A 26,797-nucleotide genomic window follows, 5' to 3' on the forward strand; every position below is an offset into this window, starting at 1 on the left:
AAATTGCAATCTCGTTTAACTAACACATTTGATAAAAGTCTTCCATCTTGTAAGTTTAGGGTTGTTTTTATTGTTTGTAAAATAAGCGATTTTTTCCGTTTTAAGGATCGTCCTTCAAGGTACGTTCAAAAGTTGTATTTAAATATAAGTGGGATGGCTGCAATGCTATCTATTATGGTAAGACTATGCGAAATTTAAAAGTAAGAGTCTGCGAACATAATGGGTGTTTTTGCCTTGACTGAAAAAACCATCAAAGCACAAAATCATAGTGCAGTTTTAGAGCATATAATTTTCTGGAAAAAGAAACCTAACTTTGGAGAACTTTTCTATACTCTCCCCGCTAATTTGGAATTGAAAGAGAGTCTGTTGATCCATAGGGACAAGCCAATTCTCAATAGATATATTGCATTCATGCCATTTTTTCTATTCTCTGATAATTGACTTCTCCCTTGGGATAAGTTTTGATTGTACGATACAATTGTTACCATTGTACTAGGAATTGTTTACTTGAAAATCGAACGGCCGAAACGTCGTAAAGTGTAGTGACAAAGCAAGTTATACACAAAAAATATATATAATTTAAAAAATGCTAAAAATACAATTTTTGAAAAATAGGCTATTTTAATTTTGTCAGCTGTTTTACCATAGTGAAAGAGCCGTGTATGGCCATCTGGAGAACAGCTTTTATGTTTATTTTAATAACAGGTTAAAAGAACTGCAAAATCAGACTGTTAAACATTGTTTTTGAATGTAATAGTTTGTATAATATACATACAGTATACACTTTCTGTGTAGTGATCATTAATCAATTTTCTAAATTACTGATGTGGATAGGCTCCCAATCAAACCGAGAGAATTGGTATGTTTGAAAAAATTTTCAAAAGTTATATATCTTAATGTGCCGAAACTTAGTGAAAACACATTTATGCAAGTTGTTTACAGTATATATGCATTTTGCATAAGGATGTTCAAGATGAAATGGGACAAAATGTTAGAATATCCTAAAAAATCGTCATCATGAATTTTTGCTTGCATTGGAATATTAATATATATAATATATATATATATATATATATATATTGATGTAAAATGTGTTTTCTCATGTTTCATATGAAGTTATTTTCCACATGAATCTAGTTTTTAGTCTGTTAGTTACTCCTTCAGCAACAGTACCTTAGGGGTGATTTCTTCACCAGTTGCCATTTTCCTGATCTTTCAATCTTAGGGTACACGTCATCTTGTAAACATGTGTGCACTTTGAGAGAGGTCAGCAGATTTTAGCTTGTGTCATTTTTTTGTGTTAAATAGATGCAAAAATGTGCCAAAGATATGATAAGAATTTTTCAGGATGATTTTGGCCAAATGTTAGGAATAAACAAAAAATACTAATCTTATAAAAAACACATTATATAAATATTTTTTCCATAGAGTAAAATTAAATGGCTTCATTAAATCTTTCCACAGAGGAAAAACATTTCATCATTGCAGGTGTGGAGGAAGATTTTCGCACTGATGGTCGCTCTTGTGAAGATTATCGAATGGTCACAGTTGAAACCAATGTGCTATCCAATACAAATGGATCAGCACAAGTAAAGTTGGTGGGTAGATTAATATTTTCAAGATCTATACATTAATTAATATTATTTGTGTGGTATATAGTTTTTTTGTGGCTGAAGTGGTGTAGTAAAGAAATTAGCAAATGCATTATTTGATGTCTTTTTGGCAATGTCACATCCAGATTTTTCAGTATTGATATGGACTCTTTCCAATGGCTCTGATTAAAGATAAAATTGTGAAGCAAAAATCAATCTATTATCAGTCTTGGTCATGAATGGCGTGCGATCGCACCCGCACTCCTCCGCACACGCCATGTGAAAGTCGGGCGTGCTCTTTATCACACGCCTCGTTCTACTTCGTACACACGCCAAGCAGAACTGAGCTATTTTAGAGTAATCCCTTACCCAAACTTTACCCAATACATAATTGTTCTTCCGCGTTAAAATGTATCTCTAAAATGTATTTCTATTAAATACCCACCTTCATTAAAATTGCTGACGTGAGATACATTTCAAATGTTTTGCGTCAGCATTGCATCGACAATATTTTTTTTGTTTTTCAGCTAGCAAAAAATTTCTTCATTACCCTTGTATTGATCTCCTTAAGACGATGACAAATGGAAATGCTATTTACGAACCGAAGGTCAGGGCATTATTAAGTTGAATATCGCAGAAGTCACATGCTTCAAAAATACTTGTCACAGGCACAGTTTAATGCAAAGCAGAACTGTACAGGAAACTCAATTGAGAGTCTTCGCAGAACATTTCTTCTCACAAAACTGAGGGCAGGGCTTATTGCCTGCTGTGTCGTGTGGGAGAGAGAACTTCTGGACTTCTTTTTAATACGATATACATTCTTGTTGATCATTATTACGAATCGAAAGGCACCGCAATTTTTCTGCTGCTTGAATAATTTTAATTAGTGACATGTTTATTTTTTGTTTACTTTCTTTTTTTTTTTTTTTTGTTTGGGGTCTGGATTAAAGTTGGTTATTCATTTTTCACATGCTTCATTCAATATGGCAGCTTGTTGTGAACATGGTTTGTAAACATTTTGTTGCTAAAATAAATAAGTCAACAAACGAAAAAAGAAGCAAATAAAAAGTAAAAAACAATGCTTCAAAAACTCCGCACTGCCGCTCTCCTGAATGTAATAATTGCACGCCAAAATCATAAGCTAGGCGTGCGATACTGATCGCACGCCTGTATTAGTGTAGGCGTACGTACAACCGCACGCGGGTGCAAATATTCATGACCAAGACTGTATTATATAACACCAAGAAAATTTTTTATGAAATAGTTAAATAGATCTCTACAAGTATATCAATCAACAGCAATGCTAGAAGTCGTGTCAGGATTAAAGATTCACTTAGTGATGAATTTAGTGTAAATGTTGATGTACATCAGGGTTCTGTACTTAGTCCTTTGTTGTTTGTTTTAGTCTTAGAAGCGCTGTCGATAGAGTTCAGAACAGGTTGATGATTTGTTTCTCATAGCAGAGTCGATGGAAGAATTAGTTGAAAAGTTTGAGAAGTGGAAGAAAGGACTAGAAGAGAAAGGGCTAAAGGTAAACACAGCAAAGTCTAAAGTCATGATTAGTAGCATTGCAGCCAAGTGTGACCTTGTAGTTGGAAAGTGGCCTTGTGTAGTTTGCAGGAAAGGGGTTGGTAGTAACTCAATTTTTTGTCAGACTTGCAAGCATTGGGTACATAAGAAGTGCAGTAGTATTAGTGGAAGGTTAAGAGCTGACATAAAGTTTGTATGCAAGCGTTGCAAATGTGAGATTATAGAGAATGAAGTATTTCCAGCTTTAATGATGTACAACAGTGGCTCGTTAGAGATAGTTAAGAACTTCTGTTACTTAGGTGATATGTTGGGCAGTGAAGGGGGTGTTGGAAGAAGTGTTACTTGCAGGATAGGTTCTGCTTGGAAAAAGTTTAGAGAGTTACTTCCTTTATTGACTAGCGGGGTCCTGTCAATTGAGGTAAAAGGCAGGTTGTATGAGGCCTGTGTAAGAAGTGTTATGTTGTACGGTAGTGAGACATGGGCAGTAAAGCAGGAAGATCTTGATCGTTTAGAAAGGAATGATATGAGAATGGTTAGGTGGATGTGTAACGCCAATCTGAGAGACAGAAAGAGTTCAGATGAGCTAAGAAGCAGGCTAAGTCTCCGTAGAATTAAAGATGTTATCCAGATAAGAAGATTGAATTGGCTAGGGCACTTGGAAAGAATGGAGGAGGATAATTTGGTAAGAAAGTGTAGAGACTTGATAGTTCCTGGGGCAAAGCCCAGAGGCAGACCGAGAAAGACTTGGCAGGAGGAAGTTGAGTTTAGATCTAACACAGTCTAGATCAGATTGGAAGAGGGTCATTAATATACCCCGTCCAACCCATGCTAGCATGGAAAACGGACGTTAAGCCGAGAATGATGAATGATGATGATGGTGAAGTGCATACCTGAAAATAACATAATCCGAAATTAATGCTGGCCATAAATGCTGACTTTTTAAAACATAAAATAATTAACGTGGTAATTGACATGATACTATAACACTTATTATACAAGGTAAGGAAAATAAAATGATTAAAGGCATCACGTGACTTTTCTATGTATAGTTGTAAAATAAATATTTTAGGCTGGTACAAATGTTTTAATTGGTGTAAAAGCAGTCATCGATGAACCTTTACCTACACAAACTAATGAAGGGAGAATAGAGTTTTTTGTTGATTGGTGAGATTCTTTTTTTCTTTAATATATGTATACCTTATTACACGAAATTAACGCTGTGTAATAATTAACGCGCTTAAAAATAACAGGTCATTAATTAACGCGGTTGCTTGAAAAGACCTAGTTTAAGTGTGTGGAAATTAACGCGGTTAGAGACAAGTTTTGACAATTTTCATGTGACTAATCATTTTTATTCAACAACAATTCAATGTAAAAGTTAGTAGAAATGTCTACTCCATATCATCGAATGGGTTCAAATGAATATAATTTGTACCCATTTCCCGAGTATTTTCAACGGCGGCTGTAATACCAGCTCTTTGCTAACCATTTTTTATAAACTAACTCCTTTCTTTGATTGGAGGAACTTGTACGTATCGACCATCACTTTGGCACGATGCGGTTTCAACGTACACAACTTCAAATCTACTTTGATTAAAGTAACAGGTTCGGTTCTTCGCGAAGGGCTGACATTATCGAAGACGTAAAGTACTTGCTAAAGGCTCTTTTCTCTAACTTCTTCAAACTACCATTGGTCGTTAAATCTAGAGGTTGTAACAGATGCGTCATGTTTTTAGGGACCATAACGCACTCGATGCTGTGTTGAGAGAGTACATCTTTTACTTTCTCAGTAGATTGGGCTTTGAACGCATCCCATATCGAAAGGGTTTTCTGATTTGCTGGCAAAAATTTCGTGTCTTTCACTTTTTCTATATAGGGCACTAAGACTTCCTCAATGAGGCGAATACTTTCTTTTTCGTTACTCCAATGCTTTTCATTGTAAGATAAGCAAAAGCTGTCAGGAAAACCGAAATTTGGGAGTGATCTCTGCGTTTTCCCTTGGTAGATAAACTGGAATGGGAGGATTTTTCAATTTAGAGATTCACAATCAGTTAATGTTATTCATATTTTGTCACTAGAACCCGCTCTGGTAATATGCTTTTCACCTTTCTTTGCCTTTTTTACATTATCCGTCGCAAGAAACTTAGATATTGCTTGATCGGCATTGATAATCAATTCGTCAGGAATTTTGTAACGTAACACTTTTTCTGAATCTTCGTAAAGAAATAATGACCTGAACTCGTTCCATAAAGAGCGTGTAATCACGGGCCTGGACGTGGTTGCAACTCGCCGTGAAAAATTCATGCGTTGATACAATGATCTAACCCAAGTTCTAGTTACTTCAAAGTTAATGAATTTTCCAAATTTTTCAGGGTTTGACTCAATTAATCCCATTAAAACACCTCTAATAACATGTATGTTTATACCAGCAGCGGCAGTTCTTAAGGACGTTAACATCGATCGCAGGTTTGTGTCTAGTTCTTTATCTATAAAAGTGGCCTTCCACGCTTTTTTCCGATTAAAACTTGCACATCTGATGTTCGTTTTTCTTTCAAAACCTCTCTGTATCTCTTTAGCCACGGGCGAATAGTGCTTTCGCTCAAGTTTGGTTAAAGTGTTTTAAATTTTCTAACTGCGGCTGCAGTACCATGTGTATGATTTTCCCCTTCTTTGTACGTAAATCATTTTATACTTGGATGTGCGTTTAGCCTTTCTTGAACAGAGTTGGCTTCCAGTATACTTATGTTTTCATGTAGATTTTCTTTTACAGACTTGCAAGCTTCAGTGGCATCCGTTGGCTTTGTCCGTTTAAAATAATTAAAAAGCGACATTTTTCTCAAGAGATGAATTTTGTTTCGTCTAGTTCAGTTTGTGTTTTTCCACGATAAAAAAATTCCTTCAAAAGAAAACAATTTTTTTATGGTGGTTTAATTAACACAGACCAGAAATTAAGGGCGGTTTAATTAACACAGACCAGAAATTAAGGGCGGTTTAATTAACACAGACCAGAAATTAAGGGCGGTTTAATTAACACGGACCAGAAATTAAGGGCGGTTTTTATTAACGCGGTTTAAAGTCAACCGGGTTAATAACCATACAGCGTTAATTTCGTGTAATAAGGTACATAAATTGTTTTTGTGTGAAAATATGATGACATAATATTTATGGTAACAGCTCAGTAAGCTAAAACCCCTCTTTTTTCTTTCCACTGACTTACATTTTAATCCTGAGATATGTATAATAGACATTTAGAGAAATAAAATGTGCTAAATCATTGTATAATATCAGAAATACACAAATTTTTATTCTTGTGCCGGTGTTCTGTACAGAGAAGGTGTCTTCTGGTAAAAAAAAATGGCCAAGAATGAAAGATATAAATTGTTTCAACTAAATTTATCTGTATCATATGAAAATTATTCTTTCTTTTTAATATAGCTCAGCAAATGCATCGCCTATTTTTGAAGGGCGTGGTGGTGATGAGCTGGCTTTAGAATTAAGCTCTGCCTTGCAAAGAATGTTTTGTAAAAACACACTTAACTTGGCTTCACTTTGTGTAATACCTGGGAAAACATGCTGGGTACTTTATATTGATGCATTGGTATGTAGTTTACTTGTTTGACGAAAAAGTTGTTTCGCAATAAATAAATATTCAAGACTATTTATTTGGAAGGTGATTCACCAACAATGAGTTTATTTTTTATCGATATACTTCGGAATTATTTAGGTTGAATTTTTTAATTTACTTTGTTTAAAGAGAAACCGTAGGCTGAGGTTTATATAATGTTGAGAAACTTTTTCAAATTTGACTTTGAACTACCTTCAAAGGGATAATTTTTTTGTGTTTCCTGTTTTATAAGGTGTTCATGCGTGTGTCTTATTTCTTAATGGCACAACAAAAATGCGCATCCTTTATATAGCAAACTAGTCGGTGGCCCGTGGATTAATCTACGGGTACAACCTTTATATAGCACATTAAAATTCATAATTTTTTGTTTTGCTGAAAATGTTATAGCTATATACGTATTTTTAATGTTTTAGGTACTGGAATGTGGAGGAAATTTATTTGATGCCGTGTCTATCGGTATAAAGGCTGCATTACATAACACAAGGTTATATTCTTGTTTGTTTGTTATCTTTATATAAATGCTGTTATACAGAGGAAGAACAATGTTTCATTGTCTTTAAGTGGCAATAAAAAATTACCTAACAACCAACCTGCTTAAACAGTTTCCCCCGTAAACTGGTGTGCGGTCGAGTGGTTAAGTGTGTTTTGTTCAGTGATTCAGTACAGGATACAATGTGCAAAAGTGCTGACATTACGTTTCTTTTATGACGTGTACCGAGTTGGGCAGTGTACCAAGTTTGGAAAACCCTGGACTAGGGTTACACCATTAATAAAGAATAGAATGCCAGCATTTAGCTGACAGTGTCCACTCTGTCGAGAATGTCAAGAAAGTCAGTAATCTTAAAGTATTTTCAAAATGTCGTGAAAAAAGTCTGTATCTGCAACTTCTTTGTATGTTAAGAAAATGTCAGGAATTTCAGATTAAAATGGTCAATCGTCCTCAAATAATCTTTTACTTCCTTCAGTTAATTGTGCATTTCTTCAGGGTAATCCAAGCTTAAATAAATAAGTTTGAAACTTTAGATAGGACTGATTTTTGTTTGTTTTCTTTTGTTCCGCGGAATATATATTTTGTTTCCTGAATATTCGCCATTGTTTTCCATGTAACATATATAACTTATTTGCCTTAACATTAACAGATCATTCTGGGGGTGCATTTCCAGAGCTTTAAAAATCTCATATTCTAATTTTTGTTTGATTTGTTAAATGTTGACAGATACATCGCGACTTCAAATTCTTAAAAAACCAAAATGCTTTCCTTTTTCAGAATTCCAAATTTAAAGATCATTGGCGAAGGTTCAGAGCAAGATATAGAAATTTCTGACGACCCTTATGATACTTCACCATTAAACGTGGACAACGTTCCTGTCATGGTCACCCTGAACAAAGTAAATAATTTTGTTCTGGCATATTAAATAGGTTGTCTAAACGCTTAAGTTCAATTTAGATTTAGTTCATCTTGTACGTCCATGGATTTAACCTTTGCATTGAAATAACGTTACGTTTGTAAACCTTCAAATTGCGGGCGTTTCTAAATGAACAACTGGTGCTTTCTAACGACAACAATCCTCCTAAATCTTGCTCAAGGATAGAGAATTTGGAAAATGTACTCCATGCTTGTAGAAACGGGGATTTTATCCTTTGTTTGGAATTATTACACTTTTGTTAATTTGGTTGCCTGATATGTAACACATTCGTATTTTATTTAGCCCATTTGTTTTTTTTTTCAGACTGGCAATCGGTATGTGTCAATTAATTTAGTTGCCTGATGTATAAAACATTCGTAATTTATTTAGCCCACTTGTTTTTTTCAGATTGGCAATCGGTACGTAGTTGATGCAACTGCAGAGGAAGAAGTGTGTAGTGATTCTCAGCTCCTGGTGTCAATCAACGAAGCAGGGCGTGTGTGTAGCCTTCAAAAACATGGACGTGGTGGTTTTCATCCTGATCTGTTGTTTGAAATGATGCAGGTATGAATAGTTGAGACATTATAATTCACTTTCAAGTACCAAAGAAATTAATGCTAGGTGATTTTGGACACATGAATTTGTTCAAATTCCCTACTTTTTGAAATCGGTTGGGCATTTGCTTTGCTTACATTGAACTTTAGCCGGCCGAGTTCGGGATTTACGGACCCGAGCATTAACCGTTTTCGACGATTAAACTGATCAAAAAAGATTCTATTTTTGAAAACATGAGTTTGTTCAAGCTTTTTCTCTTAAAGTTCTGACACTGGTCCTGGCAATACCGTTTAAAATAGTTCGTATGTTTAACAGGTTGGTGAAAAAATTGGGAAGTTGGTAAACAAGAGACTTCGCGATACAATCGAACTGGCTATTGCTTAAGACGCAAATGCAGATAAAAACAGCAGAAAAAAGTCGTCGGGTTGTCTGAAAATGCGTCGTGGACTTTGTAAGAAAGATTTTAACATCTTTTATTGATTGGCAAATAACTTCCCTTTGAAAGGGAAAACATCTGCTGCAGCTTGGAAATGCGAGTAAAAAGAGAGTGATGTTCAGAATTAAAGAAACAGGTGTTCTACACAAGAAAACAACATTCTAGACAGATTTTCATGTTTTTTTATTTATTATTTACAATATTTTTATATTCGAGATGAATATATAAGTTAAACATTCAAAGAACTTTTTTATGTTTGAGATAGAAAAATCTTATCGAAGTTAGCTTTCAGTTGATTTTCATTTTAGCGAGCTGGACGTACTTTTGCGTGTATTTGTTTATTCAAAAAGGCGTTGGGAAGATATTGCAATGTGAATTGAGTTTGAAAATGACGTAACTGCCATTATAAGTGGCCGTTACGCTTGAGCAATAGCACTGTGATGGTATCCAATTTAAAAATTTAACGTCATTTAAAACACGTTCGGTTGGAAAAGAAGAATTTATTGCAAACGTGTCTTACGTGAATTTAAGGGCACAAACAAGAAGATCGGTTGTGTTTTTTCTTTTATAGCGATGCTTTGTCCAGGTAGCGTCAATTACAGGCATTGCTAAATGTTTGCTATTATGATGTTTCTTCCGTCAAATAAAAAAGATGGTCAGATAACCCATGTGGAAGAGAATCATTTAAAAGATGTGTTAAAAAAAGTTGACAACCTGAGACAGCATGGAGACCTTGGATTTTGTGATGTAATTCTTAGATTGGAAGGACAAGAATTCTTTGCCCATAAGCTTATTCTAGCTTCCTGCTCGGACTATTTTTATGCAATGTTTAATGGAAATATGAAAGAAAGTAAAGAGAAGGTGATTGATTTAAATGGCGTGGATGTGGAAATCATGAAGCTTGTGTTAAATTTTATTTACACAGGCAGCATTCCTCTGAGCAATGAAAATGTGGAACAGGTATTGCAAGCAGCTAACCTGATGCTCATCAAGTCACTAAAAGATGTCTGTTGTCGGTTCCTAGAAACCCTTTTATCTGTAACCAATTGCCTAGGTATGCAGAAATTTGCCGAGTCATACGCATGTGAAGAGTTGTTTGATATCACAACAAACTTCATTTGTGAAAACTTTGGATATGTTACTGATACGGACGAATTTTTGCAGCTACATCCTGCACAGCTAGCTCCAATACTTTCTAGTGATGATCTTCGAGTTTTAAATGAGGAGAAAGTGTATGAAGCACTAACAAGATGGACTCGATACGATTCAAAAAACAGAAAGAAGTGCTTTTCCGAGCTTGTTCAACATATTAGATTACCAATGCTTTCACCTGACTATCTTATTGACCAAGTGGAATCTGAACCGCTGTTTGGAGAGTATCCTAAATGCAAAGAACTGCTAATGGAAGCTCATCATTATCTGCTGCTACCAAACAGACGAGGGTGTATCCAGTCTGTGCGAACACGCCCACGGAAATACGAAAACAGCAATGAAATCTTAGTGGCTTGTGGAGGAAATGGAGAAACATCACTTAATTCCACAGGTAGCTATTAGCTTAAGCTTCCAAGTGAGATTTCTCTTGTTTGTCTGCGAAACATAAGATACCTCTGTTTTTCAGCGCTCGCAGGTGCTAAGATTGCAAATTTAGCGGAAAATTCTTTTCGATTGGAAAAAAGGAAGGTTTCATCAGAAGGTGGAAATTCACTTTTTATACTGAAATGATCTATAAAAGTCTTCTATCTAAAATGATCTAAAGCAAACATTGCAACACGCAAATGTCATGTCTATGTCATTACGATAACGAAAGAAATTGATGCGTGGCTTTGCAGTTATGGCATTTGCTTCGTAATCACAGGGTTCGTGGTTTTGGTCTACAGTGCGGGCATGTTTGGCAAGTGACTTCCCTATAGATACGGGTCAACCCATGCCACGTGAGGGTATTTGTTCTGAATGTGTACCTAATATATACAATCAGAGTACTGGACCCACATTAATAACAGTGTTTTCAACACTAAAGGGGCTGCATCTTGTATAAGTATTTGAAATAATAATTATCCTTGCACTGCTTCTCAGCAAGGGTCTGTCAATCTGTCAATAAATTTAAGAGTTAACTGTTAATAATACTTATACCCTCAGCCTCAAGTTTCTTATAATCGTATTTCTTATAATCGTGTTTCTGATATATCGTAAATGGCGGAACAAGCGCCCCCTGCCGAATAACCGCCCCTACCGGAATAAGCGCCCCCTCTCTAAAAGGCCTTTATTTAATAAGCGCCTCTGCTTGAATAACCGGCCCCTTCTCCCTATATAGCCAAAGGGGGCGCTTATTTCATCACACGGCTATCAGAAGGGGGCGCTTGTTTGGAACAAGGCATAAAAAAGTAAAGAATCAGACCAGGAAGACAAAACAATGTGGTGCCGTAGATTAGTGGTTATAGTTCTCCTACTCTGTGCGGGAGACCGGGGTTCGATTGCTCTTGACGGCGATTCAACATGGTCGAGTGAATGTTACCATAGTCCCGTGTTAACCCAAGCCATGTGAGGTAAATTAGGGAGATGGCACACTGTGTGGGCCGTTGGATGTTGCCGGGAGTTGTCTGGTACAGCGCGGGCCCTAATTTGGTGTGCGTAGCTCAAAATGAGCATTAAATACTCTAGGACTCTCCATCTAAGCCATGGCCGCTCCTGGAAATAACAGACAGAGTATATCCCTCGATATTTGTGAGGCTAGCCATGTAAAAAATGCACATCTATCTATCTATATATTGAGATAGACTAATTTTTGTTTAGATATTGTTCCTTAAAAGTGAAAAGAAAGAAATGAAATAGCACATTCTACTTGTTTTTATTTTAGTAAAGTTAATAAGAACCCCTGCTTAAATAAGCGCCCCTGCCGAATAAGCGCCCCTGCCTAAACATAAAAATTTCAAATGAGCGCCCCGGGCGCTCATTCCGTCATTTACTGTAATCGTGTTTCTTATATATTCATGTTTCTTATATTGGTGTTTCTTATAATCGTATTTCTGATAAAAAAACCTTTTTTTCCAGTGTTTACCTACAACATGGTAAAAAGCAGTTGGAACGAGCTACCCAGGCTAATTCCCGAGAGAGGTTACCACGGGCTAGCTACAATAGACGGCGAGATGTTTATCGTAGGTGGAGTGACAGCAAGCCGTGCTGAGGGACGCGAAGGAACGACAGAAATGCTTGACACTGGTAAGTCTTCTGATAACCTATTTAGTGTTATCGAAGCACACGCATAGAATAGCATAGATTTTCTTCAGGCACATAGCAACCAGAAGAATTTGGATGCTTGTGTGGGGTTCAGGGATTGTCCCATTCTCTTGTCCATTTTGTTAACATCAGGGAAATTTATTAGTATTGCGTGCCAACAGACTTTTTTGCTTCGTTTGTACCCGCAATTATTTTTCCTGAATATATGAATAAATGAATTTTCTGCATGCTTTTGTAGACTGGGGAGATTGAAAACAGTTTTTTCAATCCTGTTTTTAAATAACGGAATATGTTCAAGTACTGAGAATGTGGTTATTACTTGTCTGTAAAAATCTGTGAAATTCACCACAAGTGGTAAAATATTAATTCAATTCCAGTTGTTAAAGATATCGGCCTCAAATTTGACGAAACATGAAGGAATATGCTCAGCCATCTTTATATCTCGCACCCATCGCCTTAACACTTTTCTTTATTTGTGTTTAAACAGCACTATTCTGCATTAAAGATTTTTCGCGTGTGTTTAGTATATTATACAGTGTATTATAGGAAACTAAAGTAATTCAATAATTGTTGATAATTCGTCAATAATTCTCTCTATTCTTAACTCTTAACACGAGGAATTGTTATGCTTTTTATATTTGGAAATCCTAACAAGTCCTGGGGACAAGGTTGTCTACTCTTGGCAACCTAAAGACTGACTCCCAAAATAAGGTTGCTTATGAAGACTAAAATAAAATATTAAAAGCATTTGTAAATGTCATTATATGTACTTATAGGAAAGAAATTCGACTTGGACCAGAATATGTGGATAAATATCGCTTCACTACACACCAAACGAAGCAAGATGTCTGTTCTGGAATGTTGTGGAAACATTTATGTGATCGGTGGTTTTGATGGTTCGCAAACTTTAAATTCAGTCGAATGTTACAATCCAACTACAAACAGGTACTCACAACGTCATGGAGTTAACTGAATGCTATTTTCCCGCAATAATTTTTTGCCGCCTTGATTTTGTCTTTAACTGTTTATTTCCTATCCATGTTATTTTTGTTTTTAATTTACACACAAATTTGGTGCCAAAGCAATCAAATTAAGGTTGTTTACTGCATTACAAAAAGAACACACCCGTATTCTGCGTTAATGCTCCGCTTTAAAATATTTGCGAGTTTTGATGCTTATCAAGTAATTCATTGATCTTCGTAAAGTAGCAAAATTAATTTTCAGGAAAAACGCCGTTTTATTATACAAAATAAAAACTGTGTGGTTGTGCTCACCCTCGTCCAGAGGGTTTTTTACTCTCTGATAATCAAAAGGCAAAAAACTTTGGGAACGAGGGTGTGGTTGTGCTGTTTTTTGTCTGAGTTGACAAATTTTTTCTTTTCTTGTATGTTTTAGATGGAAATTCGTTGCACCTATGGTCACACATCGGCGTTGCACATGCGCAGTTTCCAGTGGCAACTTTATATTTGTGGTTGGAGGTCATGATGGCGCACAAATCTTAAACACAATAGAAACATATGATGTTGAGCGGTAAGTTCTCACCCATCTATTGTGTGACTATTTTGTAGTTAAACATATCTTGCCTTGGGAAGTATTTTTTTTTTTTTTTTGGGGGGGGGCATTAACCTAGTCCCCAGTGCCTGTTGCTTCTCCTTTACATCTGACGGGGGGAAGTAACAACATACCATACAATATGCGCTGGAAACGATTTTTGGGTCCCAGCCGGTTAAACTAAATTTAAAAATGGTCAGTAATTGAAGAGACGGGATGAAAATATCGATAATCGATCCCTAGAAAACTAATTGCTTATCTCCATCCTAAGAATTGGTTGTTAACAGGATTGTTGTGAAAGAAGAGACTGCATTACAAAAAAACGTGAAAGTGCAGAATGATCGGATGATCCATCGACCTATTTCGGAAAAAAACTCTTTCTCTAAATTTTGTTGGTCAAAAATTTTCTCGACAATAATCTTTCGTCTGATTTTATTTCGCCAACTCTTAATTACATCAATTTGGCTAAAAATGTTTAGGGTGATAGGATATTGTTACCGAAACCTTCTCGTCAAAATTATTCGCGTCGCATTCCTCATTCCACACTAGCTAGCAGACCCAGCATAATTTTTCTTACCACCAGGAAATTTAAATAGTTAAGGTGACATTTGCTTGCGTCTAAACCTTCGTTTGAGAGAAACTGAATATCATTGAAAAAGGTTTGGTTAATTAGGCTAATTTCTCGCCTATCTCAGGAACGATTAATAAGGAAAAATGGGAATGAAATTTTTCTTGTATTCAAATATATCGATTTTTTTACAGCGACACTTGGTCGACGACAGATGTCGCGCCTATGTCCGACAGACGTTCGTTTCCGTGTTCTGTGAATATCAATGACGAAATTTTTGTGATGGGAGGTTACGATGGTCACGACACCCTTCGAACTTGCGAAGTATACAGTATGGTCAGAAATGAATGGTCGAGTATCGAGCCTATGAACACTGCCCGATCCAATGCTGGAGCTACTTATATGAACCGAAAGATCTACGTTGTCGGAGGCTGGGACGGAGTTAGTTTGAATTCCGTCGAGTACTATGATCTAGTCACACATGAATGGATACGTATAACAAGTCTACCCCGGCCTACAACAGGCATCAGATGCGGTATTTTAGTTCATCAGACATCCAGTGAACAAAAGCCGCGTCATAAAAATGGCCGCTCAAGCAATTGTATTATTTCTTAAACGCTTTGTATTCCTAAACTGTTAGTATACAATATTTATTTGTAGTTTTTTAAGCAGAGCACATTTTATAAGGAATCGAGTAGTGACGAATTAGGCAAAACATATCAGGCGGCAAATACTCCTAATAAAGCCCTTTTATCAATATGCGCCCTGAGCGCTCATCAAACATAAGCCGTCCAAGGCAGGACGCCCTGCTTTAGTTTAACATTAAGGAAATTATCTGGATCAAAATTCTAGAGGTACCGTCAACCTCTTACAAACTTTTTTTTCGTTTTATCCAATAAAATACGTTCACTTGAATATTTGCAGCGATTTGAAAGCCACACAAATATACGATAGACTATTTCAATTGTTGATTTTGTTTTCGTTTATTGTTATGCGCATGTCAAAATGTCGAAATGTACTCATATAAACGGAGCACTAAATAAAATGTATTTCTATATTTTCATAAAAAATTATATTTTGTACGTTCTTATGTATGTATTGTAAAATATAAAATCTAACTTTTGTTTCAATAAGATCATTCGGGTGGTAATTCGTTTTTTACGAAGTGTAGTCAAGGATTTTACGGTGATACGGTTCGATAAAAACAAAGATTTTATTGAAAAGAAAAGAAACGTAAACAATTCCCATAATTTGGAGGTTAACACATGAACCTATAACGAAATGGCAGATTTAGAAAAATTATTTTCCAGGAGTTTTTGCAGGAGTTTATTTCATTCCCAGTAGTAGTGACAACACCAGAATGAAATAAGCTGTTTACATGACGACAGGATGGAATAATTGACGTCAAACACTAACAATAGGATGATGTTCCACCTTTACAAGGAAAATGGTAGGAGAAAAAATTATACGAATGGTTGAAGTGTTTACGAGGAAAAAATCTGACATTTCTCATTTTGCTTAAGCGGGATAAAATTTGGCTACACCAACAGACCCGTTTTTTATATAAACAGACATTTAAAATGACCTTCCTAACTTAAATATTATAAATATTTAAAATTTAATAAATATTAAGAAATAAGAAATAAAAATATTCTAGATAAAAATTAACCCTAAAATTTAGAAAGGACTAGCAACGACGTAAAATCCATTTCTTTTATATTTGTCACTAAATTGTCAAAATTTCTAACAAATTGATAAACAATTTCAAAAAATTCCCACTAGCCAAAGTTTGATACATACCATACACCGCGTCATTAAAGACCATCATAGCTGTAACACCCCTTCATTGGAGTATTCGTTGTACAGCTGCTCTTAAATCCTCCACCACTTTATCAATACAATCCTCTGTTGTTTCACGTCCTATGCTCAAACGAATCGCGTTGTTCGCAATGTGTTCTGGGATACCATGCGCCAAAAGAATAGCCGAAGGTTTATCTCCAAGGGATGTATGACATGCTGCTCCAACACTCGCTTGTAAACAAACACAGTTTTGTAAGATTTTTCTGCCTCGTAATGACTCACTTTCAGTGAAGGAAACATTTAAAGTGTTAGGTAAAGTTGGGCAAGCAAGTCCATTAAACACAATCTTATCCTTGAATACTTCTAAAAGTTTTTCTTTAAGGTATCGACGAATCTAAATGACGAAACAGAAATTAAACTTTATTGAGTTTGAGTTCCCTCAGAAGTTAGTTTAGGTGTTTACTGAAAGTTTATGCAAGTTACATTATGTTCATCATTCAGACTTTTTATCATTCACTTTCAGCCAACTTCGCTAAAAACACTTTACTACTTTTTCGGACTATCAAACGGGGAGATCACCCCGTAACGCGTTCTAAACCGCAGTTTCCAGGGTTTAAGCTTATTTGGTAGGAGGGGGTGTCCGAACTCCTTATTGCTTTGTTAATTGGCTATGATACTTACTGAGTTTCAATATTTATCTATAAGACACCTACATGCTAAATTTTTAGGTCCCATACCTTCCAGGGACTTTGATATTGGCCATTACTCGAAACTACCCCTAAAAATCTCTATAAAATCCTTATAATAAGAAAAATACAAAAACGCCTGTTATAATTATCCTTAGAACTTAAAACTCGTAACACTTCTTTATTTTATCAAAAAGAATCGTTTTGGATAATTTAGACACGTGATTAATCCGATTTCCTTTTTTTATCGGGTTTTACCTGAAAATCGAAAAAAAAAACAGATTTTCGGGCAGTTTTTTATGCGATCCATGTAAAAGCCGGAAAATATGTTAAAATAACTTTTATTTAGCTTTCAGAAACTTTAAACAGAAGTTAAAAATTCGCTCTAAAACAAAAGTAATTAAATTTTGAGAAGATATTGGCATTTTTAACAAATTTCAAGCTTCTGATAACATCACAGGAAATGTCCTGACGCAAGGAAAAATTTATTGCTGGCATTTTGTTCCTTTTATGACGTACTATAAGTGTGCCAAGTTTCATTTAATTTGAACAACCCTATAAAAAGTTATTGAGAGAGGTGGGGGAGCGGAATCCACCCCCCTCCCCTCACTCCCGGTCATAGTATGCTCGAAAACCCCAGACCGAATAGGGTTAAACGTCGATGCTTAACCTCCATTATACTAATTATACTAAATATTATACCATTATACTAAAAATAACAGCGTTTTTAGAATTCGAATTGGTTGTTGAAAAGATACAGGCGGCAAAAGCTTTGGAAGTATATTTATACAAAAAAAAATAGAACTCTATTTTCACGCTTCAAAAACAAGAATTAAAACTACAAGAAAAAACTACATTAACTTCTTCGTTGCACGATTTAAATTACTTCACGAATTTTCTTCTACCAAAAATATGACTTTTTTTCTTCTTTTCACTTCTTACATAAATTACAAAGATTAATAAAATAAAATTAGCCAACCATTAAGAAACTCCAGACCTACCAACTTGAGGTCTAGCCAAAATCCCAAGCTGCTTACAAAAAAAACCTGGGTACAGCCAGAATAATTCAATTGTTCCATTCTGCACGTTGGGAGAACTGGAAACCAGTCAATGGATGAATGCGTCAAAAACTGAAAACAAGAATTTACAAAACACTCACCTCGTAAAAGTGACAGTTATACAGATATAAATTTTCATTCACAAGTTTAGCAGCTTCTCCAAGTCCGGCTATCATACAAGTATTTTCCGTACCAGGCCGTTTCCCATACTCCTGTCCACCACCGTGTAACATAGGATACAATGGACATTTACTGTGGACCCATAATGCACCTGAAAAACAAATTAAAGATGGATGCTAATTATTTAGAAGAGATGCACGAACAAGAACTCAAGGTATTAGATTGGCTTGGTAAGCTATGTTCCACAGTTGATTATAGAAAGGTTTATTATTTTTTCCAGGTGAAAGAACATAATTTTTTAACACAGATTTCGAGTATATCTAAAAACAACCTTAATTTTATTACTGAAATGATCAAATGACAAGGCAGTTGACACAATAACAATAGGAAGACAAATAATACACCGTAACAATTTCTAAAATTTTTCTGAAAGCTAAAGATATGCGATGTTTTTATTTCATTTGCAAGATTATCTCATGTGTACTCATTCCTACAACATCATCTGTTACTGACGATTTTAAAAAAACGTGTTTTCTACAACGTGTTTAGGAACAACAGTGCATATGCGAGGTTATAGTGAGTTCAAGTAAACCGTACAGCGGCTTCCAGAGATGATGGGACTGAGCAGGATTTAAACCCACTACCACAACGACAGCTCTACCGACTTTTATTAGACGAGGCGAGGCGCACGTCCTACTTGCGAATAACGTTTTTATACAAATGTGTGTTGTGGAGATAGTATCAGACTTATATCACAGTTAGCAATTGCCCAGCAAACAACAGGTCTTGGATTCAAATCCCGCTCAATCCATATCTTTGCAATATTTGGAAGTTACTATGGATGTTTTACATTTGATTACTGCAACCTATCTGACTAAATAAAAGGTTTCGCATACCGATTCTAGGTCCATAAAATTTGTGCCCAACAAGAGTCAAGTAGTCAACACCCAAGACTTGCACATCAACTTCAAGTTTCCCAATCGCCTGCGCGGCATCTGTATGTACATAAATGGTAGGTAAATTCTTCGTGTGACGGCTTACTTGGAGTTTCGACAACTTGCTGCATATTTCTTTTATTGGCTTTAAAAAAGTATAACAATGACATTGTCTTAAAAACAGAGATGGATTGGATTAAAACATACTGATCATGGGAAAGCAAATTCACGTACAGTTTTGAAATACGCGTAACAGTCAGTAAATTTATTACGCGAAAAGGGAGCAATGTGCGAAAATAGAGTAGCGCAAAATTCCGAATTTTTTGGCAGAAAAATATTTCTAAATAATACACTAATTCATAGGCAGTTTGACTTTTGACTTGGTGCTTAGCTGTTGACAAGAAGAAAAAAGTTTATGTTAAGAATGTTGCTTTAGTTTCTGTATTATTTTTAACAAATATGAGCCTCACTTTGCTTATAAAAAAGCGTGTATTATCGCTATATTCAACTCAGCACAGTTGCGCGAAAATTAGCACAAATAATGTATACTGTCCTCAGAGATTAATTTCAGTTTAAGAAATGGTCAATAAATAAATAAATCAATAAACCTGGATTGCTCCTGTTTCATTATTAGCCAGCATCACTGTCACCAGGACAGTTTCATTGCGGACGTTCTGCAAAATATCACTGGCATCAACATGGCCCAACTTCTCCGGCACACACACGTAGGTGACGTCAACTAACTTCTTGGCTTCCATATGACGCAACACTTTCAAAATAGAATCATGCTCAATCGTCGTCGTAATGATATGCGGTTTGACGTCGTCGGAAAAAGTCCTTTTCGTTTTATTGTATTCTTGAAAATATTCCACACAATTCCAAATTACGTGATTATTAGCCTCTGTTCCACTGGACATAAATATTATTTCCGATTCGCTTGCATTCAACATCTTCGCAACGTGAGATCTTGCTTCGTTAATCATTTCTTTAGCTTTAACACCTGCGTCATAAGAACTGCTAGGGTTTCCCCATGCTCTTGTCATTGCTTCGGTTATTCTGTTTTTTACATTTTCTTCCATAGGCGTGGTGGCATTGTAATCCAAATAAACTTTGTTACCAGTCTGCAAATTTTTATTGTCTTCAGAATGGCTTCGCTTCATCACCTTTGTAAACGTGTTTTATCTAAAAATTCGATAATTCTGGTCAACCCATTATCCAATAAACATCGCCGTAAATGTGTTAGTACGTACACACTGACTTGAAAAAAAAAGAACAGCTTTTTATCACCGTCCATTTTTCTTTATAACGTTATATTTACAAAAAATAATATGAAACAATTTCTTTGAAACAAAAATGTTTTAAACTAAAAATGAAAGTATAGCGACACTCTTGTCTACAGAGAATAGGGGTTTCATTTTTTGATAAGGCTTGATAATCATTAATTTTGAAATATGTTTCAAATTTATGGTAGACAGGTTCTGGCGAAAAATTAATTCACCTAATCACCAATACTTATCACTATGCTATATGTACACATGTAAAAATATTCTAAACTTCTAATAAACATATTAAACCCTTTAAAAAAATTCTAAAAAACAAACAAAAGATTGAATTATTTCTAATTCTCCAAATTTTCCTTCCAAATTGAATCTGAATACTCTTGATGACGTCATATACTAATACTGTTAAATGTCAATATAAAATCGAAATAAATAAATAAACTACACGGGATATGGCACAGATTTGCAAGTAAAAATAATATCGCAGGGAAATAGGAGAGTTAAGGGGAAAAATTAGAAGATATATTCAACATAGGTAGCAGATTTGTGATAACTAGGCGTGTCCCTTGTATATAATCAATACCTAATTCATTTTATTAAAACTAATCGGTGGTCCAAGGAAATCCGCGGGTGCGCCCGTCCTTTTTTTACAGCATTGCGTGCATCATGCTACTTTTTTTACCATTTAGCGTGTCAGAAAGAATTGTACATGTATAGACAAGCCGTTAGCCCGTAAAAAACCCACGGGACCTCTGCTCTACGGGGGACCCGAAATGAAGCTGAAGCAGCCATTTTAAACACACAACATGCGGCTATTATTATCGAGGGAAATGAAGGCACGAGGTTTCGAATATACATACATAAAAAATGTTAAGGGGGTATGCTAATTGCGAATTTAAGCGAACAAGGGGAAGAGTTTGGAAGGATTAATATATGAGAAAATGTTTAAATTCCCATATACATAACACAATAATCCACGCTCTAAAATAAAGAAAACCAATTAAAATAAACAAGATAAAATGTTGCCCCGCCATCCACTTAACTTGACCATAACCTTTTTCAACAAAACTGCATTCAATAAAGTAAACATAAAAAAGTATTCTTGAAAGAAATATTTTTAGCCTTCAACTTTTAATTCTGAAAGACTGTGCAGCAATCCGACGATTGATTTCGTCCAAAATTAACGAAAACAGTTCTTTCTTGTCTTCCGGGATAGTAAAGGCTGGAGTTCGATCTAACCTTTTCTTTAACCTTTCCGTTTCTACTGTCTCGAGCATTTCATTTCGTATCCTCTCTCTTTTGGCGGTAGCCATTAAAGAAGGCGGTGATAGAAAACAACGCCCAGTTTTTCGGTCCATATAAGGATGCGTGTCCAATGATTCGCCATGTTCCTAAACAAAAATCTCTTTATTAATTGCATTATTGTGATTTAAATGAAAAGACGAAACTGAAGCGGTTTTAACACCCAGGCAACAGATAAATAAATTTCTTGAAAAAAAATAACCATAAAAAATCCGTATAGACGGATACGCGAATATTGATCGATATGGCGCCCTAATTGAATTTGTTGTTACCTCTGCGGAACTCTCGTTACATTTTAAACACTCACACCCACAGGTGTACGTGAAATAGACTAATCCGAATCACTACAAGCTTTTTTATATGAATATACGTTATATCGAGGCTGAAAAGAGGTTAAAAGTTGAAAATCGCTTAAAAAATGTTCCGGATCCTTTCGTCTCAGATTTAACAAAAATTTTGATGGTCAAAATTCAATTTGATTAAAAAGTTCAATTTCTTATTGTTCAAAGCAATAACCCAACGGCTCCGTTACATGGAGCAACATTTATAACACAGATTATTCAGTGATCTTGAATTTTATTTTTTATAGTTTTTTTTCGCTAAGAATATATCAATAATAGGATGCTGATGTTTGTCAGAAAGTTATAACGAAAAGCCGAAAAGAAAAAATAAGTTCTGATAAAAAAAAAGTGAAACAGATAAATAAATAAGCACACCCACAAACATAACACACTAAAACAGTAAGCCATTTTGACTATTTAATGACGTCATCTGCAGACATGAAATACTTACAGCATCTTTTAAATTATTGTTATATACATTTCTTTCATTAAAACCTTGTCTTATTCTGCGCGGTTTCGAATCTTTTGCTCCCTTTGGACGACCTCTCTTGCGAGGCTGAAAAAACAATATGAAGAAGATACAAATGTGATCTAATGAAACTGGCGACTTATAAATGCTAAGGATGCATGTATATACATGCCGAATAAATGAGGGAACAAATTATCTACGGAAAATTTTCATCGAATTTATGCGTATTTGGTGCTAGTTAAATTTTGAAAAAATTTCTACTGAAAATTTTATCTTTTTTTATATCTGCAACAATTTTTACCCCTAATTTTTTTTAATTTATTTAATTTATATTAATTTTTCCGATTTCCTGCAGGACATCGAACATTAAAGTTAATTGTTGAGGCCACACTTAAAAAATACCTTTTTCCCTAAAAAGGTGCTTGGTAAAAGAATAGTTACTAAATAAATGTCCAGCCTACGCAAATAATAATTCCGCGAAAGTAACAAAAATGTTATCACTTGCAAAAAATTCCATTTGCGACAACTTATCCACAAAAATAGGGTTTGCAAATATTTCCTCCACAAATAATTTGTTTTCTAAAGCTGTAATTATTGCTACATGCTACGTAAGAATAATATCTACAACATAATAATATAAAAACGTAACCAGTTAAGTTATTTTGTTTTTGTATAAGTTATGGTTGAAAAACAAGAAAACAGGGTGTTAAGACCTTTATAATTTTAGAACTTAACCAAATTTATGATGTTCTGGGCTCAAACAACTAAGAAAATTTTTTAAAAATGTTAAAAGGGAATTATCTCAATTAATTCAATATACTCTAATTGATTATCTACATTCTAATCAGTCCCATTTCAAAGTATACAGTGTGTTTTATGAATATTGGCACGTTGGTATGTTGACTTTGAGAAAAAAAGCAAAAATAACTGCTTTAAAAGAAGATACATTTTATTTCACAAATTTAGAAAATTTTAGGAGAAATCGATATTTTGGCCTAAATTTTTAGGTTATATGAAAGATTTTAGAGGGGGAGACATTAATTTTTATTTTATTTAGGAGATTTATTTGGTGTGAGCTATAAATATGTGAGAAGAAATACCTGGTGAATTGTGTCCACTGGTAGCATTCCTTCATTTCCTTTAATTGACACCATAGTAGGGAAGTCATCTGCAGCATTTTCACTGTGACCTTTTAATTCAAGAGGATGTTTTCTTGGTCTGCCAACAGGTCTTTTGGGTAGGTTTTCTTTGATAGGATGTTTGCGTGGACGCCCCACAGGTCTACGCCCTGTTGGCTTGGGTGATTTAGCTTTGTTTAACTGGATCAATGGGACATTGTCTGCATCTTTATTAATGCTCTCTTCATGTGTTATTCTTCGAATTCTAGGTCTGCGAAAAAATTCATCATCTTTTCCATCTTGAATAACAACATTGTTCTTCGCATCGGAATTGACAACAACAACATCAATAACTGCGTTAATGTCTTCAGTGAGAACAGTCTCTTTACCCTCTGGTAATAAGTACGCAGGGCTTGTTTCCGCTAAGAGGCAGGCAAACTGTTTGTCGGTTGTGTTTTCAATTTTGGCTATCTCCATTTTCTGACTTTTTTCAAGTCTTCTGTCCGTTGTTTCTTTATCTTGTATTGGACATTCTTGTTCCAGTTTAGCAAGTGATTTGCCATCTTTTGTTTTCAATAACTGTTCCTGGTCAGGTATATACTTTTTTATCATAGAAGCTATATTCAAACTTTCATGTTTTGTAGTTTTTTCACGTCTGGGGTATAGTTTTTCACTATTTTTGCCTGATGATTCTGAATCAACTATAATTTTTCTTGCAATATTTTCAAGTGTATTGACCCTCCTGTTAGTGTGACTATCTGAAATCCATCCTTGTTGCTTCTTGTTTTCTGTAGTCTCATTTTCGTTGCTATGACGTCTGGAAGGAGCCATGTGGCGAAGTCTGTCTGGTTTTATAACAATTGGCACTATAGAGAATTTTTTTTAATAACTGTTATGAAAGAGAAGTTTAAGAATGCCAAAATTGAAATGTCATAAAAAACAACGAAAAATAAGGACTAGTATTAAAATTATTCCCAAAATATTTTGTTTCACTGACACAGGCTACTATATACATTTTTAAAACAATGAAACTTACTTTCTTTAAAGCCATGTTTTTTCCTCTCTTTGAAAATATGGCCACAGTCACACACCTTTCTTGCAATGGCAACCTATGAAACAAATAGAAAAACATAACTTTTTAACCTATAAAACAAATAAAAAACCATAATTTTTCAACCTATGAAACAAATAGGATATTTTTTACTAACACATAATTTCATTGAGCAAAAAATATATCAAAGTTTTTAACTTTTCCTTTGTTTCTTTTTATACACTAAAGAAATTCTACACATTCCACATGTTAAACATTCTATCCAACATTATCACCAGTCTCTTCCTTTTTCAGATAATTGCTCTATATAGCTGGAAAGTTTCGATTGTGGAGTGAAATAAAAATATATGTATACTGGTCGTTAGTCTGTTGAAAAATCCTTAGAAATCATTAAAATTTGCTATTTCTGTCCAAATTATTTACTGCATTTTGAGCTCTCAAGCTGCCATGTAACAGACAGAAAATATGAAAAGTTCCATATTAAATAATTGCTCTGAGGGTAGCTTAACAGACAATGGGTATTTTTTTCCCCTTCAACTAAAAAAACCCTAAAAAACTTACTCTTCGATGACATTTTATACATTCTCGTCGCATTATGCAATACCAAGCTGACACAATGTTGTTATATGTTTGTGCATTTATACTATATACTATTATAAATATATAAGCATATAAAATAGAAAGAAATTGAAAAATACCAGACAACATATATATTATAATTCACTAAACTTTCTAATTATATATACTGGTTCTATTTTTACCTTTGTTTCGCATAGAACTGCAATTGATAAACAGGCAAAGCATGTTTAACAAGAAACTTCCATTCTTATGCTTTATAATATGGTGGTGGTATATTATTTTAAAAAATTATTATTTTACAAATTTGCTTTTCTGAAAGTCTGGCAGTCGATTTCTTTTTCACTCAACTCTGGGCAAACGCCCACTTTGTTCACTGGCATTTTTGAAACATAGTCAAAACCATAAAATTATGTGGCAAGCAGATTTGCCAAATTGTCGCATATATATACAAATAATTTATTCACAAAACCATGAAAGTTTAAAATTAGGTTTATTATACAGACACCTGACAGAACCTTGCACTTTGTTTCAATAAAATCTAAAAAATTGTTTCTTTGTCTGTTTTCTTCCTCCAAGGTTTGACCAGTTACTAAAACGACAGGTTTTTATTACGGTAAGTAAGTGAGTTGGAGGACGCAAACATAACATATTTTTAGCAGTCAAGGTAAACAACTAATTAGGATATGGTCACCTAATTATGTTTTTCACCTAGTTAAGCGACATGTTGTAGACTAACTAGCTTTAATTAGTTTTAATTAGGCTACTTAAAACTCTGCCATGGATAGTCTATGAGATGATTTAAATCTCTTTTCAATCTCTGAATTAACTTCATGTTGCGAAAAAAGAAAATAGTTGTGTCGCTTCTGTGATATTTTAAATATTTTGCATACTAAGTTTTATTATTCGAAACAACAAAGCTAGGTAATGTGCAGTTCAAATACGATTGATGCCTTCTGATTTATTTAAAACTGTTTAAACCTATGACAAAATGGATTCAGAATCACCTCGCTTCTAAGTCAATCTTCTTTTTTGTGTGCCTTTTACGCAAAATGCCAGAGCCAAAAGAAAATACCATAGTCAAAACAAAAATGTGTCCAGGTCATAGAAAATAAGTTAGATATTTAACGCAAATAAATTTACCAGACAAATCAAAAACTAAAACAGATTAAAAATTAAACATCGAATGAACTTGTTGTGTTTTGACGTCTTGATCTGTTTTTTTTTGTGTCTACCATGTTCTCCTTATGCAGGGCCAAAATAGCAAAAATTATTAATATGTGCAGGGTGCGGATGCGTTCACGTCGTTCAGGGCGCTGGGCTTTTGGATTAAGGGTCAGGGAACGTACCTTGACGCAAGAGTCTTAATGAACAACGATGCAAGAATCAACCCATTAATCATGAAAGCTTTTCTCCGTTATTAGTTTTTACCGGTAGTGCAATGGGCGGAGAATGCGTATGTTTTATCCACGATGGAGTGCGTTATTGTTGGCGATGAAAGAGAAATTAGAAAAATCCCTGGTAATGAATTGTTTGCGAGCGAAACTGAACTTTGCGTTGTTAC

General features: G+C 34.9%; 4 protein-coding genes across 6 annotated transcripts; 2 read left to right on the forward strand and 2 right to left on the reverse strand.

The window, feature by feature from the left end:
- The first annotated feature begins 1,410 nt into the window (after positions 1 to 1,410).
- On the forward strand, positions 1,411 to 9,380 carry LOC130614826 (exosome complex component RRP42-like). Of its 3 annotated transcripts, XM_057436285.1 has the most exons (7): positions 1,411 to 1,598; positions 4,192 to 4,286; positions 6,558 to 6,720; positions 7,161 to 7,231; positions 8,015 to 8,135; positions 8,562 to 8,717; positions 9,024 to 9,380. In XM_057436285.1, exons 1-7 carry the CDS (start codon positions 1,440 to 1,442, stop codon positions 9,090 to 9,092), a joined length of 834 nt encoding a protein of 277 aa, XP_057292268.1. In that variant the 5' UTR covers positions 1,411 to 1,439; the 3' UTR covers positions 9,093 to 9,380. The 3 variants fall into 3 exon arrangements, 1 of the variants encoding a protein (XP_057292268.1); XR_008975973.1 differs by lacking the exons at positions 1,411 to 1,598; positions 7,161 to 7,231; positions 8,015 to 8,135; positions 8,562 to 8,717; positions 9,024 to 9,380 and adding an exon at positions 1,605 to 3,727 and having other exon boundaries at positions 3,767 to 4,286; positions 6,558 to 6,612; XR_008975972.1 differs by lacking the exons at positions 1,411 to 1,598; positions 7,161 to 7,231; positions 8,015 to 8,135; positions 8,562 to 8,717; positions 9,024 to 9,380 and having other exon boundaries at positions 1,605 to 4,286; positions 6,558 to 6,612.
- A 138-nt stretch (positions 9,381 to 9,518) lies between these two features.
- Positions 9,519 to 15,282, forward strand: LOC130614811 (kelch-like protein diablo). Its single transcript, XM_057436268.1, has 5 exons — positions 9,519 to 10,687; positions 12,193 to 12,360; positions 13,155 to 13,323; positions 13,774 to 13,908; positions 14,692 to 15,282. Exons 1-5 carry the CDS (start codon positions 9,757 to 9,759, stop codon positions 15,110 to 15,112), a joined length of 1,824 nt encoding a protein of 607 aa, XP_057292251.1. The 5' UTR covers positions 9,519 to 9,756; the 3' UTR covers positions 15,113 to 15,282.
- Positions 15,283 to 15,465: 183 nt separating this feature from the next.
- On the reverse strand, positions 15,466 to 20,306 carry LOC130614817 (selenocysteine lyase-like). The gene is made up of 4 exons (XM_057436274.1): positions 19,705 to 20,306; positions 19,058 to 19,241; positions 18,143 to 18,312; positions 15,466 to 16,691 (listed from the first exon to the last, which is right to left on the reverse strand). The coding sequence occupies exons 1-4, from the start codon at positions 20,254 to 20,256 to the stop codon at positions 16,341 to 16,343; spliced, it is 1,257 nt and encodes a 418-aa protein (XP_057292257.1). The 5' UTR covers positions 20,257 to 20,306; the 3' UTR covers positions 15,466 to 16,340.
- Positions 20,165 to 25,327, reverse strand: LOC130614815 (uncharacterized). The gene is made up of 5 exons (XM_057436272.1): positions 25,219 to 25,327; positions 24,643 to 24,715; positions 23,589 to 24,472; positions 22,471 to 22,575; positions 20,165 to 21,767 (listed from the first exon to the last, which is right to left on the reverse strand). Exons 1-5 carry the CDS (start codon positions 25,249 to 25,251, stop codon positions 21,501 to 21,503), a joined length of 1,362 nt encoding a protein of 453 aa, XP_057292255.1. The 5' UTR covers positions 25,252 to 25,327; the 3' UTR covers positions 20,165 to 21,500.
- Positions 25,328 to 26,797: the final 1,470 nt, after the last annotated feature.

Source organism: Hydractinia symbiolongicarpus, chromosome 11 (assembly GCF_029227915.1).
Source record: "Hydractinia symbiolongicarpus strain clone_291-10 chromosome 11, HSymV2.1, whole genome shotgun sequence".
NCBI classification, from domain to species: Eukaryota; Metazoa; Cnidaria; class Hydrozoa; order Anthoathecata; family Hydractiniidae; genus Hydractinia; species Hydractinia symbiolongicarpus.

What these genes read in the sequence shown, in the direction of transcription:
- LOC130614811 (XM_057436268.1), top strand. Translation starts at nt 9,757, where the DNA reads ATGTTTGCTATTATGATGTTTCTTCCGTCAAATAAAAAAGATGGTCAG. An exon ending in GACAGAAATGCTTGACACTG is followed by an intron (nt 12,361 to 13,154) that starts GTAAGTCTTCTG and finishes ATGTACTTATAG; the next exon opens with GAAAGAAATTCGACTTGGAC. An exon ending in TACAATCCAACTACAAACAG is followed by an intron (nt 13,324 to 13,773) that starts GTACTCACAACG and finishes TGTATGTTTTAG; the next exon opens with ATGGAAATTCGTTGCACCTA.
- LOC130614815 (XM_057436272.1), bottom strand. Translation starts at nt 25,251, where the DNA reads ATGCGACGAGAATGTATAAAATGTCATCGAAGA. An exon ending in GTATAAAATGTCATCGAAGA is followed by an intron (nt 24,716 to 25,218) that starts GTAAGTTTTTTA and finishes TTTGTTTCATAG; the next exon opens with GTTGCCATTGCAAGAAAGGT. An exon ending in CAGTGGACACAATTCACCAG is followed by an intron (nt 22,576 to 23,588) that starts GTATTTCTTCTC and finishes TTGTTTTTTCAG; the next exon opens with CCTCGCAAGAGAGGTCGTCC.
- LOC130614826 (XM_057436285.1), top strand. Translation starts at nt 1,440, where the DNA reads ATGGCTTCATTAAATCTTTCCACAGAGGAAAAACATTTCATCATTGCA. An exon ending in ATAGAGTTTTTTGTTGATTG is followed by an intron (nt 4,287 to 6,557) that starts GTGAGATTCTTT and finishes TTTTTAATATAG; the next exon opens with CTCAGCAAATGCATCGCCTA. An exon ending in TACTTTATATTGATGCATTG is followed by an intron (nt 6,721 to 7,160) that starts GTATGTAGTTTA and finishes TTAATGTTTTAG; the next exon opens with GTACTGGAATGTGGAGGAAA.
- LOC130614817 (XM_057436274.1), bottom strand. Translation starts at nt 20,256, where the DNA reads ATGAAGCGAAGCCATTCTGAAGACAATAAAAATTTGCAGACTGGTAAC. An exon ending in ATTTTATGGACCTAGAATCG is followed by an intron (nt 18,313 to 19,057) that starts GTATGCGAAACC and finishes TTTGTTTTTCAG; the next exon opens with GTGCATTATGGGTCCACAGT. An exon ending in ATAACTGTCACTTTTACGAG is followed by an intron (nt 16,692 to 18,142) that starts GTGAGTGTTTTG and finishes TTCGTCATTTAG; the next exon opens with ATTCGTCGATACCTTAAAGA.